Genomic DNA, 16,994 nt, shown 5'->3' on the forward strand with positions numbered 1-16,994 from the left:
AGGTAAAGCAACCAACAATCACATCAAAAGAAAAGGGTTCTAGCTTCCCTTACTTGGAAAGGGGCTAATATCAGACTCCGACCCTAAGCCAAGGAACTCCGTAGATCCAGAAGCAGATTCACTAACTGGAACAGCGGCACAAAAGGATAACAAGGTTACTATCGCGAACCCTAACAGAAATCACGAAAACCAACTCAGAAGAGAAGGAGTAAGGTTCAAGGACCAACTTATGTGAGACAAAGTGAACTTTTGAGCTAGCACGATCGAGCAGGAACCAAACCCTAGCAGAGCTCTGTTTTAGGGGGGAAAGGGAAGGACAAACGACTGTTTTCTAAAAGTGAGAAGAGAAGAGTGTGTTAGGGCAGACTTAGGGTCTGTTTTCCCTTTGGGCCAGCCCTAGGCCCAACCGATTTTTGGGATGACCCCTTTAAAATAAGGGTAGCAACGTAAGTGGGTCTTATAGAAATATTTTGTTTTAATTATTTTGTTCGTCCCAAATTTAATTGAAAAGTTTTAAGTTGATCCCTACTTAATTTTTTGTTTCAATCAAGTACTAATTTTTTAAAAATCGAATAAATTAAGTAATTTTCGTTTGTACTTTACCAATGACATTAAATATATGACATGTGTCATTTTGTAGTTTTTTGTTTTTATATTTTATTTTATTTTATTTTTTGATTTTCTTTTATTGTTCATGTGTCAGATCCATAACATGTCACGTGGTACTGTCACTGTCACATAGTACTAATGCTGACACATGTCAATGTAAGTGCCACATGTCAATTGTATTCAATTCAATCTCTATATATGTTTTTTGGTTCAACTCAATTATAATTTTTTCATAAATAAGACAATGTTGTTCCTCTTCAAATTAAGAATAAATTTATTATTTATATAAATATTATATTGATATTTTTATTAAAATTAACTTTTTAACTTATTAAATTAAAATAATTAAAGTAATTACATATTAAATTAGTTTATTATGATAACAATAATAATAATTAAAAATTAAACTGTAGATATTAATAATTTAAATTATTGTATATTTTTATTTTTTAATTATCTAGTAAAATTACTTTTTAAATTATTTTTATTTTAAAATTTAATATCTTTAATTCAGACAAATATTTATTCTATATTTTATTTTATTTTAAGTTAGGTAATGTTTTGTTATTTATCATATAAATATTATTATAGTTATTAAATAAATTTAAGCAAGTATTTGGAACTAATATATTATTATTTCATATAAAATTATTAGATGTAGTTAGAATTAATTTAAAAATAATTTCAAAAATATTTAATTAAAAAATCAATTTTAATATAAATATCCATATATCACTTATACAAATAATAAATTTAGTTAACTTGAGGAAGGATAACATTGTTTAATTTAAAAGAAAAAATTGATATACACAACGGATCTAACATGTGGACTACAATATTTTAAAAAAATAAAAAAGAAAATTGCAAACTGTTACATGACATGATATAATTTAATGTTGTTGGTAAAGTGTTAAAAGAAATAACATAATTGAGCTAATTTTCCAAAAATAAAAGATTTAATCGAAAAAAAAAATTCAAGTAGAGATTAACTTAAAACTTTTTAACTAAATTTGGAAGTAAAGTAGTAATTAGATTTAACATTGGTAGTTGATGGTTGTGAGTGGTTAACTCTGAAATCAGCACTTTGAATTTGGAATATTGCATAACAACCGACAAAGGCATGAGTTTAACTTTTACTTTAATAGGTAATTTGAAAAACGAGAATAATTAACAATAATTAATTGGGATTTGTTTAATAATTAGTGTAAGAGAATATGCCAAAACAATTCATTTCTGTGACTCACTAAGAACTTTCCACCTGTGTAGGTCAACCCACTAACTTCCACTTCACCCTTCCACAACTCAAATTAACAATAAATTTTATTCATCTTTTTTTTATGCTTCTCTTTTCTACAATTTCATAAAAAATATTTATTTACTACTTCTTATACATTATATCCACCTTTTAAATATTTAAAATAAAATAAATAGTTAATTTCATGCATAGGTATTACATAAAAAAGTTACAATCTTGTATTATAAAAATCTTCAATTCAGTTAATTTTGTTTAAATTTTATTAACATTTAAGGTAATTAAATACGTAGTTAACTTTTAGTATTTCTGCCATAATTTTCTTAAGAAGAAATTAAAATTAATATACCATTAATTTTGAAAGAAGAATCAAGTATTATACTTTTACAAAAAAAAAATGGCTTAAATATACATTTGGTCCTATTTTTGTTAAAATTATTCAATTTGGTACCTATTTTCGTTGTTTGTTCAATTTGATCCTCATTTTTGTAAAATCGCATTCAATTGAGTCCTTTTGACAAACGGTGTTAAAATTGTTAACGGAATAATGATACGGTGGAACTGTTTGAGTTACGTGTCAAATTTTTGGCAGTGACGTTGGCACAGTGAAATTTTATGGCCGTTGTAGGTTTAAAAGTTAGTGAAATTGATTTGGGGAAGAAATTAGGGTTCGAGAGGTTTCAAGCAAAACTGTGCCCAGCAAGAAACTTGTGCATAATCCAGTTGGTAATTCAGAATTCGTATTTGAGAGGTATGTCTCCTCTTGCTTGACAACCTCCAAGCGCAATCTCGAAGCTTCAATCGCAAATCACTCTCCAAGTGCAAATTCTCCTCTTCGCAAACCCTAATTGATGAACAAGAAACTCCACCACCCAAGAAGCCTAATTTTTCCCTTTCTCACCAACCCTAATTTTTCCCTATCTCTTGACCTCTCGAATGCCCAATTTCAATTTTTCACTCAACGAAGAAATACCCAAATTCCTCTCGAACTCTCGCTACAGTAAACACTTAATTCAAATTTTTTAATTTTTTTAAACTTTACCATGTTTTATCTTTTTACATAATTCAAACTTTTTTCTCCAATTTCTTTTCAACGAAAATACTGTGCCAACATGTGCCATCATATATTACAAAATTTGACACGTAACCCAAACAATTCCACGTGTCACTGTTCCGTTAACAATTTTAACATTGTTTACCAAAAGAACTCCATTGAATGCGATTTTACAAAAATGAGGACCAAATTAAATAAACAACAAAAATAGGGACCAAAATGAATAATTTTAACAAAAAATAGGGACCAAATATATATTTAAGTAAAAAAAAATAAGGATAAAAGATTCTAATACCATATTAATTTAAATTTAAACAGATGTAACAATTATTATTTTTATTATACTAAAAACGTCAATATTTATTTACCTTTTAAAATATTACATATATCTCTATAAAAATTTGTCAGAAAAGTAAGAAATAGGCACATTTTGTACAATCCCAAAAAGAAAATTTTATATACTTTCACTAATGTTCTCTTAAAAGCCAAGAAAAAAAAGGTTGAATCATTGGGTTCAAAATATATATTTTCCTATTATAGTTCATTATTTTAAGAGATTTTTATCATTAATGAATTTTATTTGTTGTCGATGAATTTAAATACAATATATTAGATTTATTTACTTTTATAACTACTTACTTTTGTTATATGTTATGGCTTTTATGAGGATTTTAAATAAAATTCAAATTTTATAAATTTATTTTTCTATTAGTATTAATCAATATACTATATTATATAATACGAAAGATAAAGTGAAAAATATTTTAATAAAACCAGGTTAATCCTGATTAAATTTTAACCAATGTGTTCAGCAATGAATGGCCTTGTTTAATAAAACCATTGGAATTAAAAAAAGAAAAGAAAAGATTTTAAAGGAAAATATTCTCCTGAAAAGTTTTTGACCATATTCCATGTACAGAAACCTTAAAATGGTATATACATTTAAAAAGAAACAGTTATAGCACATTACCATAACACCAAGATTCTTGTTGAGATATTTCTGAATTTCTAGACAGGGTTGACCACAAAACCCACTTTGGGTAATCAATATTTAGCAGTGAATTTAAATCCCATTAAACCTGAATAACCAAAGAGGAAGAAGTTGCGACATTTATGTTTTTTTGAATAATCATAGGATGCATTCATAGTAGACATGATTGAAATCATTTGGAAAAATGATGTCTTTAGTTATTGGTTTGACTAGGGCATAGGGGTGTTTGGAGGGAGCATTTGCATCGATGAGTTGGGCACATGAGCATTTCAATATCAGTCCCCAAAAGGGTTTAATTGGGAACATGTCACACTGGCATTGGCGTGAAGAGGAGAGAGAAATTTGGGAATGTCATGAATTAAAAACTAGAGAGGGTGGAAGCAAGCTGCATTATTGTATTGTATTTTGCATTTGCATCAGCGATTAACTAATAATTAAAGTCAAAGGCTTTTTTTTCCCTGTTTCTTTGGTGGAAAAAGTGAAGGACAAATAACAGAGCAGACAGAGAAAGAGAGAGAGAGAGAGATGGAGAGAGAGATTTCACTAAAATACTAAATGATTTATGTTTTTGTTTTGCTGGCTTCAAATCCATCACTGTCCATTTTGTACAGGTTTCGTAACCTTGTTCCAGTTCCGCATTTTTTCCCCCCTTTTGCTCTTGCCCTTTTGATTCTTGGTGAAAGAGAGGCCTTGGGAACAAAGTTTCCGTTTTCAAGATTGAAGCTTTTGGGTCTGTGAGTTCTGATCTCTGCATAAGAGTCCTGTTATTTCATCTGGGTGTGTTGGTTTGACATGGCTGTGGAAAATCAAAGGGGTCATTTGGGGGATGAAGATGGGAGTGGTGACCGTTTTCCAGTGGGTATGCGTGTTCTGGCCGTGGACGACAACCCAATTTGTCTCAAAGTGTTGGAGACTCTGCTTCGCAAATGCCAGTATCAGGGTTCGTTGCTTTTAATAATTTTTGTTAAGCAAAAATTTGCCTTGTGAAAATTGACATTGGTTATGAATACAGTGTTTGGTGGTTTGGTTTGAATGTATTGACCTCACCTTTTGGTTTTTGTTTTTCTGCAAGATTTACAAATTTTTACTTCTCCTAAAGTTGAAGGCTTTGGTACAAATTTGAATGTTTTCTTGAATGAAGTTGACCAATCTTGGTTATAGGGGGCATTGATCTGCTTTGATAGTTTATGATGTCTTTGACTTTGTCAAATCTCATATCTGATTTGTTGCTTTTGTTGCTGTTGTTGCAGTTACTACAACTAATCACGCAGTTGAGGCTCTGAAAATGTTGAGGGAAAACAGAAACAAGTTTGACCTTGTAATCAGCGATGTGAATATGCCTGACATGGATGGATTTAAGCTCCTTGAGTTGGTGGGACTTGAAATGGACCTCCCTGTCATCAGTAAGTTTACACTTTTTTAAACTTATCATGCATTTGAGCTGAGTTTTTCCCAACCATATTATGAAGGTTTGGTGTATAATTGATGAGGGTAATCCCAATTTAAGTAGGACTATAGTAGTTTAGTTTTTGTCATCCAAATCTGACTATAATGGTTTGAATGTATTCACTAACATAAGCTATTGTTGTTTATGATGTTCCAGTGTTGTCAGCACACAGTGATACAAAGCTGGTGATGCAGGGTGTTACTCATGGTGCTTGTGACTATTTACTGAAACCTGTTCGAATTGAAGAGCTGAAGAACATATGGCAGCATGTGGTCCGAAGAAAGAATTTTGATGGCAAGGATCAGAGCAAGGCTTCCAATGATGAAAAGGCTCTGAATATTGCTGGGGAAGGTAGCCCAAGCCTGAGATCAGAAAACAGTGCTGACCAGAATAAAAGGCTTGGTAAGAAAAGGAAGGACCAGAGTGAGGAAGAAGAAGATGATGGGGAAGGGAATGGAGATGATGATGACCCCTCAGCGCAGAAGAAACCTCGTGTTGTTTGGTCTGTTGAGCTGCATAGAAAATTTGTTGCTGCTGTTAATCAACTTGGCCTAGAAAGTAAGTTAGTGAAAGCAAAAATAAGGTTCCCAATTTGTTAGACTTGAGTTCATTATAACTTCATATCTCAAAATGAGTACTATAACCCCTGGTGCCATGTTTTTCACCTTTTACTGCAGAGGCTGTTCCCAAGAAAATACTTGACCTGATGAATGTTGAAGGTCTTACAAGGGAAAATGTGGCAAGCCATCTACAGGTATAGGTTTTGTAGCTATTATTATTATAATCTTTTGATTCAGTTGTTGACAGATCAAGGGATGAAAATCTTCTAGATCAGATGATTCTTTAAATTTCTTGTGATGGACGTATAATGTAAAAGGGTTTGTACAGCGAATTAGTAACTCTGGGAAAGTGTATAGCAATGTCAACTACGAAAGTGTTAAGACTTTTGCTTAGACTTGAAAGATGGTCTTAGTATAGTAGCTTTTACATATTTCCTTTCTTGTAATGATTTGTTTCATTATATAGCATAGATCAAATTCATAATTGGCTTATTTCGAACTAGACGTTTGAGAATTCAATTTCCTTTCTGTGCCGTATTTATTTTGCTATTCATTTTGTATTGCAGAAGTATAGACTGTATCTGAAAAAGGCAAACCATCAAGCTAACATGGTTGCTGCATTGGGTGGTAGTGATTCTTACCTACGAATGGGTTCAATCGATGGATTTGGAGATTTTTGCACCGCTTCTGGTTCTGGAAGGATCTCAAACACTACATTACCATCATATGCATCTTCTGGAATTTTCAGTAGGCTGAATTCCCCAGCTGGATTGAACATGCGAGGAATCAGTTCTTCTGCGCTTATCCGTCCCGTTCAGACTCAAAACCTCAACAGCTCCTTAAACACACTTGGAAACATTCAGCCATCAATTTTTTCCGCAAATCAGAGCTCAGGTTTGTTACAGGGCATTCCAACATCAATTGAGCTTAACCAATCTAAGCAAAGCAACTGTTCAACCGGTTTATCGCAGCTAAGTCAAGTTGATTCAAGTGGATTTACAGTTGCCTCTAGCTTCCCAGACAGTAGGGCTACTACAGTTAATGGTCCAAACAATTCACTACCATGTGCCTCAAATAATCATATAATCTTACAAGGAAATCCACAGCAAACACATGGCCCAGGAACATTTAGAAACCAGTCTTCTGTTAGAGCAGAACCTTTTGGCATAGGTGGTTCTTCTAATATGTTGGATTATAATCGGTGCAACGAAAACTGGCAGAATGCGGCACAGTTGTCCAAATTTCCGGCCAATTCCTTGCCGTTGTGTGATGCTTTCGGCAATGACCAACTGCCTCCAACCAGCATCAATGTTTCCAACTCAGGTACTCATATTGGCAACACTCCGGTTGATTTTTCTTCCAGAATGGCAATGACTGTTCCTTTGGAAGAAGTACAGCCTTTAAGCTACACACCACAACAAAGGTGGGAAGAACATAAATTGGATTATGACCAAAACTTGAGTCGACCCTTCAATCCTGTAAATTCATATGCTTCTTCCAGTGCAGCAACAAGTTCTATGGGGCATGGCTTAAATCAAAATAATGCAATTTGTAGCAATAGAATTAATGCATCTTTGGTTTGTCCATGCACTGAAGTTGATAGATTCTCTTCTGACATTCCACTGAAGTCGAATGAAGCCTACATTTTGGAGCAATTAAAGTCCCAAGAAGGATTTATGCAGAATACTTTTGGTACCTTGGATGACATTATGGGTGCTATGGTCAAAAGGGTATGATCAAATAGCCTACTCTTGTTTGTTCCATTCTTTAAAGGAAACCTTCTCGTTTCTTCCCCATCTTTCAAATGATTTTCCTTTTGCATTTGATCCTAAAGGATCGGTTTTTAGATATCATAATAAAAGCACAGTTGACTATTTTCACATACCAGGAACTACAAGATCACCCCTTTCTTTCTGGGGTGGCAAGATCGTACTATTCGAGTCTTTTTTTCATGCTTTTCCGGGTTCTGACTGTTATTTATGTTTGTGTAGCTGCTGTGGTTTTGTGAACTTGATCTAGATAATCAACAACTTAATTTTATTAGTCAAATCTACCCTTCAGAAATACTTCAAAAATTCAATATAACTAGTAAATGTTTGTTACCTTCAGTTTGTCACCTTGATCTAGATATCTATGAAGTTTTGTTAGACTGTGTACAAATAATACACTTTTTCTGGTTTTTATTTTATCTGGCAATGCCATTTTGCAGTTACTTTTAACACATCAAGTGACTTTTCAAATGCAACGGAAAATGTGAAGGTTTATGCAGTTTTTGATATAGTCTTAGAAGGAAAGGAATGTCAAGTTCTTAACTGTGCAACTCTTTCTGTAGCTTTGCTCTTTTGGAATGAACTATCTATGCAAATCTTGCAAAGTTAAGGCAAATCAGTGTCAATTCAGTTAAACAGTGCATGAGAAATCAAGTGATTGATCATTATATAAAATATATTACCAAATGTAGTCATTATATAAGGGTCATTTACATTTCTCTCATAAACTTTGTCTAAACTACAATCCTCTCAAACTAAGCTGCATAATTTCAATCACTCATTCATTTGTTGAGGTAGGTTTTAAGTACATATTTAACCAGTTATATCCTTTGGTTTCTTTATCAATTTATCTCCCTAAGATTTGTGTTAAACCATTTAAGGCAAGACTACTATGATGCAGGAACAAAATGAGTTAACGTTGTTGGATGGAGAAATTGGATTTGATGCCTCGTACCCTGTTGGATCATGCAACTGATTTCTTATTCAGCTTGAATTCAGGATCATTTATCTGTCTCTGGAGCTGATTGATTGTGTAGTTTCTTTGATGTACTTATTTTTATGTTCTGCCACTAAATTTATTTTCATGGTCAACATTGTTTCTTTACTTGAGGACTTGTGTTAGCCATCATCTGTTCTATCTTGTTTTCAATCTTGTAGTGCATAAAAGTTTTCTGTGTATTGGTTTAGATAAAATAATTGTAATATGAATGTGTTTCACGGTGCTCTCTCTCACTTTTTTTCTTGGTTAACTTTTAATATACACGTTATTTTGAAGATGCTTTGATATAAATGTGTGTATAGACTGAAAATGGAAAAATATTGATACTGCTGAATATTTTCAACATTAAAGTGTTTTCTTTTGGACTTTTAAGGTAAAGTTATTTTTGTGGTGCATTTATCTGTAGTCATTTGTGGAAGTTACTTTTGTCATCAATTAATGAGAGTTTCAAACCTTTTTTAGAAAATATTTTTTTATGGTAACTTTTTTAGACATTTCGAATTCAAAGAGTACCTTCTTTTGTCGATAATTTTTTATAACAATTTTAAATTGAGTGGTGGTAAAACATACTGTTCATTTTTATCAAACATTCCAATAATAGGAACTTACGGGATATTATTTATTAACTATTTAGTTTGCATTTTTTTTAATTAGTTATAATAAGGGTGGTATATGTTTCTTGGGTTGGAGTAAAAAATAAAGTTGTACTTATAGATATTGTCTAGACATGTTTGAATGTTGACAAAGAATACTTGGATTTGACAAGTACAAATAATATATGATTTTCTAAATCAAGGATTAAGGTAAGTATATGTATGTCTCTTGCTTTGTTTTCATTTCTATACCTTTTTTAAATTACAAAGACACTCCTAATTTATTATGTACGTTATTTTGAAATTTATTTAATTATAATTATAATGTTTTCATTATTATTTAACATTCAAGAGAAGAAAACGTGTTGCATGTTTTCTATGCTTTGACCTTATTTTTCTATAAAAAAGGTTATCTAATAAATATTTAAGTAGGTATGAATATACTTGTTACTCAAGAGGAATGAGATAAGTCACAATTAGTGACAATCATATTCATTAAGTATCATATATGAATGGATATAAATATCTAAGTACCAATAGTTTTCTTTTTAAATTTGTTAAAATATTTTTGTTCTATTGTATTTTATTTTGGCGTTAACCCCATAACTTTTACAGTTAGTCTGCTTCAAATAGACATAAAACATTATGAATAAGAAAACTTTATATATATATATATATATATATATATATATATATATATATATATATATATATATATGTGTGTGTGTGTGTGTGTGTGTGTGTGTAAATTATTCTTATTAATGTTATTATTAAATGTATAAGGTATAATAAAAAAACAATAAAACTTGTTTGTTTGGCCGAATTTATTATTATCATTTAACACATATATTAACATATTTATTTTCGATAACTTTATGTCTTCATCATAATTCTTTTATTTTATACATACAATCTTTGTCTTAATTACTTATTGAAAGCAATATTGTCTGGTGTTACATTTGTTCAATGTATTTCTATGATTCTAAAAAAGAAAGGTTTTTGTATGAAAAGAGTTTTGTTCTCAAATTTCAAACTAAATATTTTTTTCCCTTTTTAGTAGTTTAAATTCGTTTTCTTTGCATAATAGTTATTTTGTTTAAATAGACATTTGTTACATAATATAATTGAAAAGTCATAGTATTTTTTTATGGTTAAAAAGGGTATAAAATGTATTTCTTTATTAAAATATTTATTATCGTGATAGTAGGATTATAACTTTTTTAATAGTTAAATATAGTCAATAAAATGATAAAAAAAGTTTTTAGTAGTGCAAAACACTATTAATAAATCGTTGATTGACCCATAAGATATTGATATCAAAACATGTTCAACCTCGAGGCTTAAATTAAAAGCCTGAGACCCAATTAATCCTATCCTTTGATCAATTTCCAAACTCGTTGACTAGAACAACTACTTTATATTATACTATAATAATTTGCACTATGATGAAAAACAATTACAAATATTCATATATAATTGTATAACATTGACCACTCATTTTAGGATTATACAATACTTTTAAACTAGACATAGTTTTAATATTTATATTACATATAAAGTAGAGAGTTCCTCACACATTTTTAATAAATACCGCACAACTCTTACTTTGCATATAAACAAAATATATGAAAAAAAAAGTTAAATATAATATTTGTTCCAACTTTCGATAAAAATCGAAGTTAGTCATTCTTTTAAAATTTTGGTCAAATTTAGTCCTTTAATTTTAAAAATATGTGAATTCAATCTTTCTAATCATATTTATTAAGGTTATTTGTTCAAATGCGTTTCATGACAATATTTGAATTGTTTAGATCATTTAACACATTTTCGCTTTGATGTTCGTTAAGAACTATCATAAAATATGTTTGAAATATCAAATAAATTTAACAAAATTTAGTTCAAAATACTAAATTCACGTGTTTTTAAAGTTAAAAAATTAAATTAAATCAAAATTTTAAAAATGAATTAATTTCAATTTTTACTTAAAATAAAAGTAAGAAAACATATTTAAAATCTCTAAGAATACGAATTCTGTTAATCTGATAATAAAATAAAAAAGACCAAAATTACCCATCCAAATTAAATCCGCCCCTATGCATATCGGAGAAAAATATTGTTAAATTTTTAGGAAAAAAAAAAATGAAAGTTTGTTGATTTTGCATTGAGGCGTGTCTTTAGTTGGAAGCATACACAGTTGAAATGGAGGTATTTCTTGCCCCTTAAGCCTTATCTTTTGCCCCGCAAGCTACTACAATCGGTTAAGTTTGTCATTTTCCAAACTATACAAATGTTACATCAAAATTATATCATTCCACAAAATTAAGGATAATGTCTCTTCTCACAGGAGAATATCAAGTTCAACACTTTATAACTACAACCATTTTTCATTTTTCTCACATCAAAACCATAATATAAGTTGCAAATATTATATACTATAATTTAATTATAATACATTTTTAATAATTAATATCGGTGACATGAGTTTTTATTAAGATAAACTCTAACAAGTTACGATGTCATTTTGAAGAATAACACCAAATTTAATCAAAGTTATAAAATTAGATTATAAGATAGGATTTTATATATATATATATATATATATATATATATATATATATATATATATATATATATATATATATATATATATATATATATATGTGTGTGTGTGAGAGTTTATTATATTTTGATATAAGATGACAAAAATATTTATATATTTGAATATTTGCATATAAAATTTATGATGTATAGTTAAAACTTGGGAATATTTATTATTTATGAAAAATTAAATATTTTAATATCTATTTATAAATAAATTAATACAGATATTATACTACTTATATCTATACGTATCTGTTATTAGAAAAGTAAAAATTTAATTTATATTTTATTAGATTAAATTTATTTAATATTAAAATCTAATTTATTTTTAGTTTAACTTATATTCTATTTTGTTATATTTTGTGTTTTAAAAAATTAATAAGAATTTTTATAGACGTAACGAAACCGATAATTTTTTTTTTTCAGAGTCTGAAAGTGACGATTAGACATTATCCGTTGCTCAATTAATAGTTAATTAATACAAAATATATTTTATTTACCGATTATGTTTCAGGTAACTTCTACTTCAATGTACACTAACATTCTAATCTTTTATTATAAGAATAAAATCCTAATTTCATAATAAGCTTGATAAACATTTTTTTTTCTAGAAAAATATTTAAATATTTGTATTACTCTTTCTCTACTTAGAAGAATTAAAATAACCAAATAGAAACACACTCTTGACCTTTTATTTTCTTAAAATGGAAAAGAAAACAGTTATAAGATTTATAATTAATAAAGAACAAAAATAATTGAAAGAGAGAAACAAAGCCTTTTAGAATACTAGAAAGTTCTATCTTATGGAATACGTGGTCCAAACACTTCCACAACTTTCTTAGCCCATTCTTTTGTTTATTCTAAAAGAATCTCGTCTACAAAGAAGAAAATATCTATTCTTAGAAATAAATTCATCAAATTTATTATTTATTTGAAAAAAAAAACTTTTAACCAGTTATTTCTTTTTCTTTTTGGTCTATACATACCGATATAATTTTAAAAGCCAACTTATATGTCAATGTCTAGTTTAATTAAATGCAAATTTATTTTAAAATGAAAATAAACATTTCAAAATAAAAGTTAAGCTTACACAAGCCTGCTTTTGAAGATTTCTAAAACATTTAATGAGGCTGTACTTTCCAAGATTCCAAATAGACACTATAAAAAAAAAGACTCAAATCTGAAAACAAAATTGATTTAGCAAATTCTTTTGTTTACACCCACTTCAAATAAGATAATAGTGATAAATATTATTATTTAAACAAAATTAATATCTACCATGCCAATTTGTAATGTTAAACTGTTTATAAATAAATAGGCTTCTAACAAAGTTGATGACAAAAATAAATATTTTAAATTGGAACATAAAAATTCATAAAATTTAAACAAAAAATAAATATAAAATTTAACGAACAACATTAAAGTTTATGATGATCAACGCCTTATCTTTCCCTAAACATACTTATGAAAAAATTTATCCCATCATACCCTTTATAATAATTCTAGAATTGTTAAACAAGTTTCCTATCTCTATATATGTACAGATAGATACACATACACTTATCAGAAAGCCTCATAAGAAACCCCAACTTGAGAGTACCCAGAAAATCATCGTTTCTCTGTTGTCTGTGTAGTGTTTTTTCCCAGTTTAAGGTAGTAATGGCGAAGAAAGAGATGGAGGTTGTGAAGGGTGTGGACTTGAAAAGGTACATGGGTCGATGGTACGAGATTGCTTCATTCCCTTCGTTTTTTCAGCCAAAGAATGGTGTGAACACGAGAGCCACGTATACCCTTAACGAAGATGGGACTGTGCATGTGCTGAACGAGACTTTCAGTAATGGAAAGAGAGACTCCATTGAAGGTACTGCTTACAAGGCTGACCCAAATTCCGATGAAGCCAAGTTAAAGGTCAAATTTTATCTTCCACCATTTTTGCCCATAATCCCTGTGGTTGGGAACTACTGGGTCCTCTACCTTGACCAAGATTATCAGGTTGCTCTCATCGGCGAACCGACCAGGAAATACCTTTGGGTAAGTGAACCTATTTAACTTTTGTTGCTGTTTATGTTTTCTTGTCTCTGTTTTTTGTTGCTTGCTAACACCAAAGTTTGAAGCTTTACCAAATCAGAATGTTACTGCAAACTGATACTGATAAGTTGAAAGTTATGTGTTGGAAATGGTGTTGGAGTTATTTTAAAAAACTTGGTATTAATTTGATTTTGCTGTAGATTTTATGCAGGCAAACCCATTTGGATGAAGAGATCTACAACGAGCTTGTTGAGAGAGCGAAAGAGGAAGGATATGATGTGAGCAAACTCCACAAGACTCCACAGAGTGATCCTCCACCAGAGTCAGAAGTAGTACCTCCAGACACCAAAGGCATTTGGTGGATCAAATCCCTTTTTGGAAAATAGACTTATATATATATATATATATATATATATATATATATATATATATATATATATATATATATATATATATATATATATATATGTTTTATGTGTGTGCATGCATGTAACTTATTACTGTTAAAATGTGTATCAGTTTCCTGTGATGTGAAGAATGATTAAGAATGTTGTGTTAGATGGAATCCCTGTAAAGCATGGATGTCTGTGTTTTGGTTCTTCTGTGATCTGTACATAAAACCTTAAGAAGGAACAATAAGACTTAGAGAAGGAGATAAATACATTGTATAGTGAATAAAAATAAATTCTCTAATCTTTTTCATGAATAAAAAAGCGTTATATAGTGATTAAATTATCCTCATTCATATTCTTATTAAATGTATAAGATATATTAAACACAAGCGGTAAGACTTCGTTTGTTTGAGGAATTTATTGTTACTTTTCTTTTCAACTTATTACTTTACATAATACTATAATAATTTACATTATAATAAAAAAATAATCATAAATATCAATATTTGTGTGTCTGCAGTGGATTTTAACCGATAATTTTACAAGGTTAAAATAATGCTTTTAAAATATGTCTAATTTTAATGTTTAATTAAAACATCAAAATTTATGATCTAATAGTAGAATTGAAAGATTGGGAGATCAAGGTCCTCCGTACCAACTAAAATCTTGCATTGCAATAATAGGCAAAATATTGCTAAATTTTGAGGAAATGAATATGAAAGTTTCTTATTTTGTTTTCAGAGGTATCCAAAGCTACTCGTCTATTGCTTCCTACACCCCCTACATTGCTATCTACAGCTACAAAGTTTGTATTACCTATTTTGCCCTTTGGAAGTCTTGTTTGAAACAGACTCTTCTACGAAAATTGACGGTGGAGTGATGATGGTGCAAACATCGATATGCCCTGGTAGAAAAAGGGGGTGCTGGAAGCAATACCAAGCCTTTTCTTGCCCCTTAAGCTTTATCTCTTGCCTTCCAAGCTACTACAATCGGTTAAGTTTGGCATTTTCCAAACAATTCAAATGTTACATCAAAATAAGATAAAGATATTTTGACCGTTAAATTTGACAATTTTTTTTTGTTACAATCTTAATATTATCTTTTAAATGATTTTAAAATATAAAAAATATAAAAAATAGACAATCACTTAAAAAATATAATCAAGAAAATTGTCAAAAATTCATTTTCTATCAAAATTATATGATTCCATAAAATTAAGAATGTCTTTTGTCCGAAGAGAATACCAAGCAGGAAACTTTACAAATACAAGCATTTTTCATTTTTCTCACAAGAAAATAATATTATAATCTGCAAATATTATTATATATTATAATTTAATTATAAGAGATTTTTGAGAATTAATAATTGTGACATGAGTCTTTGTTAAGATAAACAATGAGATCTAGAGATGAAGAAAATATCTTATATTGAATACGTGGTGCAAACACTTCCACAACTTTCTTAGCCCATTCTTCTCTCACTCTAAAACAATCTCGGCTACAGAAGAAGAAAATATGTACTTAGACGATTATTTGTCAAACTATATTGTTAGAAAAAAAAATTCATCAAATTCAAAAAACTTAAACAAAAAATAAATATATTTTTTCATAAACAACATTAAAGTTATCATGATTAAGTTCTTTATTTTTTTTCCCTAAAAATACTTATAAAAAAATTATCCAATCATACCTTATATATGTATGTCCAACCCAGGATCATTCTAGAAGAATTGGTAAACAAGTTTGTATCTTGTATATATACACAGCTGAGAAGCTTCATAAAAACCCAGAAAATCATTGTTTATTTGTTATCTGTGGCAGGTTTAAGGTGGTAATGGCGAAGAAAGAGATGAAAGTTGAGAAGGGTGTGGATTTACAAAGGTACATGGGTCGATGGTACGAGATTGCTTCATTCCCTTCGCGGTTTCAGCCAAAGAATGGTGCGAACACGAGAGCCACATATACCCTTAAAGAAGATGGAAGTGTGCATGTGCTGAACGAGACTTTCAGTGATGGAAAGAGAGGCTTCATAGAGGGTACTGCTTACAAGGCTGATCCAAATTCTGATGAAGCCAAGTTAAAGGTCAAATTTTATGTTCCACCGTTCTTGCCCATAATCCCTGTGGTTGGAGACTACTGGGTCCTCTTCCTCGATCAAGATTATCAGTATGCTTTGATTGGACAACCAAGCAGAAAATACCTTTGGGTAAGTAAACCTACTTTATTTATGTTGTCTCTGTTTTCTATTTTATTTATGTTGTCTCTGTTTTGGATCTCAGCATAAATTTGTATCAGTTTAAAAGGATTTGATTTTTGTGACATAACGTTGGTGAATTATGAATGGTAGATTTTAAGCAGAAAACCTGATTTGGATGAAGAGATATACAAGGAGCTTGTTGAGAAAGCGAAAGAGGAAGGATATGATGTGAGCAAACTCCAGAAGACTCCACAGAGTGATCGTCCAGAAGAGGCAGAAGAAGGACCCCGAGACACCAAAGGCTTTTGGTGGATCAAATCCATTTTAGGGAAATAGAGTTTCATGTTATTGCGGTTAAAATGTATTTGAATTTGATGTAGTGTGTATTCTGATTAAGAATCTTCTCATAGATGTTGTGTTTGTTTGCTCTATGATCTGTACATAAACTTTGGCTTCTGAACATTTTGATATGATGTTATTACAGCTATAACGTTCAAGTTAT

At 29.9% G+C, this 16,994-nt stretch overlaps 3 protein-coding genes across 5 annotated transcripts; all 3 read left to right on the forward strand.

The window, feature by feature from the left end:
- The first annotated feature begins 4,288 nt into the window (after window positions 1-4,288).
- Window positions 4,289-8,913, forward strand: LOC114163260 (two-component response regulator ARR12-like). The gene is made up of 6 exons (XM_028047454.1): window positions 4,289-4,846; window positions 5,157-5,309; window positions 5,510-5,911; window positions 6,031-6,107; window positions 6,480-7,643; window positions 8,584-8,913. The coding sequence occupies exons 1-6, from the start codon at window positions 4,699-4,701 to the stop codon at window positions 8,656-8,658; spliced, it is 2,019 nt and encodes a 672-aa protein (XP_027903255.1). The 5' UTR covers window positions 4,289-4,698; the 3' UTR covers window positions 8,659-8,913.
- Window positions 8,914-13,417: 4,504 nt separating this feature from the next.
- On the forward strand, window positions 13,418-14,636 carry LOC114162366 (temperature-induced lipocalin-1-like). Its single transcript, XM_028046230.1, has 3 exons — window positions 13,418-13,907; window positions 14,105-14,320; window positions 14,373-14,636. Exons 1-2 carry the CDS (start codon window positions 13,536-13,538, stop codon window positions 14,288-14,290), a joined length of 558 nt encoding a protein of 185 aa, XP_027902031.1. The 5' UTR covers window positions 13,418-13,535; the 3' UTR covers window positions 14,291-14,320; window positions 14,373-14,636.
- A 1,158-nt stretch (window positions 14,637-15,794) lies between these two features.
- Window positions 15,795-16,993, forward strand: LOC114162146 (temperature-induced lipocalin-1-like). 3 transcript variants are annotated; one of them, XM_028045935.1, is made up of 3 exons: window positions 15,795-15,812; window positions 16,117-16,501; window positions 16,643-16,993. In XM_028045935.1, coding segments are annotated over exons 1-3 (573 nt in total). In that variant the 5' UTR covers window positions 15,795-15,810; the 3' UTR covers window positions 16,829-16,993. The 3 variants fall into 3 exon arrangements, with proteins under 3 accessions (XP_027901736.1, XP_027901735.1, XP_027901734.1); XM_028045934.1 differs by having other exon boundaries at window positions 15,801-16,028; XM_028045933.1 differs by lacking the exon at window positions 15,795-15,812 and adding an exon at window positions 15,978-16,036.
- Window position 16,994: the final 1 nt, after the last annotated feature.

This window comes from Vigna unguiculata, chromosome 9 (assembly GCF_004118075.2).
Source record: "Vigna unguiculata cultivar IT97K-499-35 chromosome 9, ASM411807v1, whole genome shotgun sequence".
NCBI lineage: Eukaryota > Viridiplantae > Streptophyta > Magnoliopsida > Fabales > Fabaceae > Vigna > Vigna unguiculata.

What these genes read in the sequence shown, in the direction of transcription:
- LOC114162146 (XM_028045933.1), top strand. Translation starts at nt 15,993, where the DNA reads ATGTATGTCCAACCCAGGATCATTCTAGAAGAATTGGTAAACAA. An exon ending in CTAGAAGAATTGGTAAACAA is followed by an intron (nt 16,037 to 16,116) that starts GTTTGTATCTTG and finishes TATCTGTGGCAG; the next exon opens with GTTTAAGGTGGTAATGGCGA. An exon ending in CAAGCAGAAAATACCTTTGG is followed by an intron (nt 16,502 to 16,642) that starts GTAAGTAAACCT and finishes TATGAATGGTAG; the next exon opens with ATTTTAAGCAGAAAACCTGA.
- LOC114163260 (XM_028047454.1), top strand. Translation starts at nt 4,699, where the DNA reads ATGGCTGTGGAAAATCAAAGGGGTCATTTGGGGGATGAAGATGGGAGT. An exon ending in TAATCAACTTGGCCTAGAAA is followed by an intron (nt 5,912 to 6,030) that starts GTAAGTTAGTGA and finishes CTTTTACTGCAG; the next exon opens with AGGCTGTTCCCAAGAAAATA. An exon ending in TGGGTGCTATGGTCAAAAGG is followed by an intron (nt 7,644 to 8,583) that starts GTATGATCAAAT and finishes ACTATGATGCAG; the next exon opens with GAACAAAATGAGTTAACGTT.
- LOC114162366 (XM_028046230.1), top strand. Translation starts at nt 13,536, where the DNA reads ATGGCGAAGAAAGAGATGGAGGTTGTGAAGGGTGTGGACTTGAAAAGG. An exon ending in CGACCAGGAAATACCTTTGG is followed by an intron (nt 13,908 to 14,104) that starts GTAAGTGAACCT and finishes ATTTTGCTGTAG; the next exon opens with ATTTTATGCAGGCAAACCCA.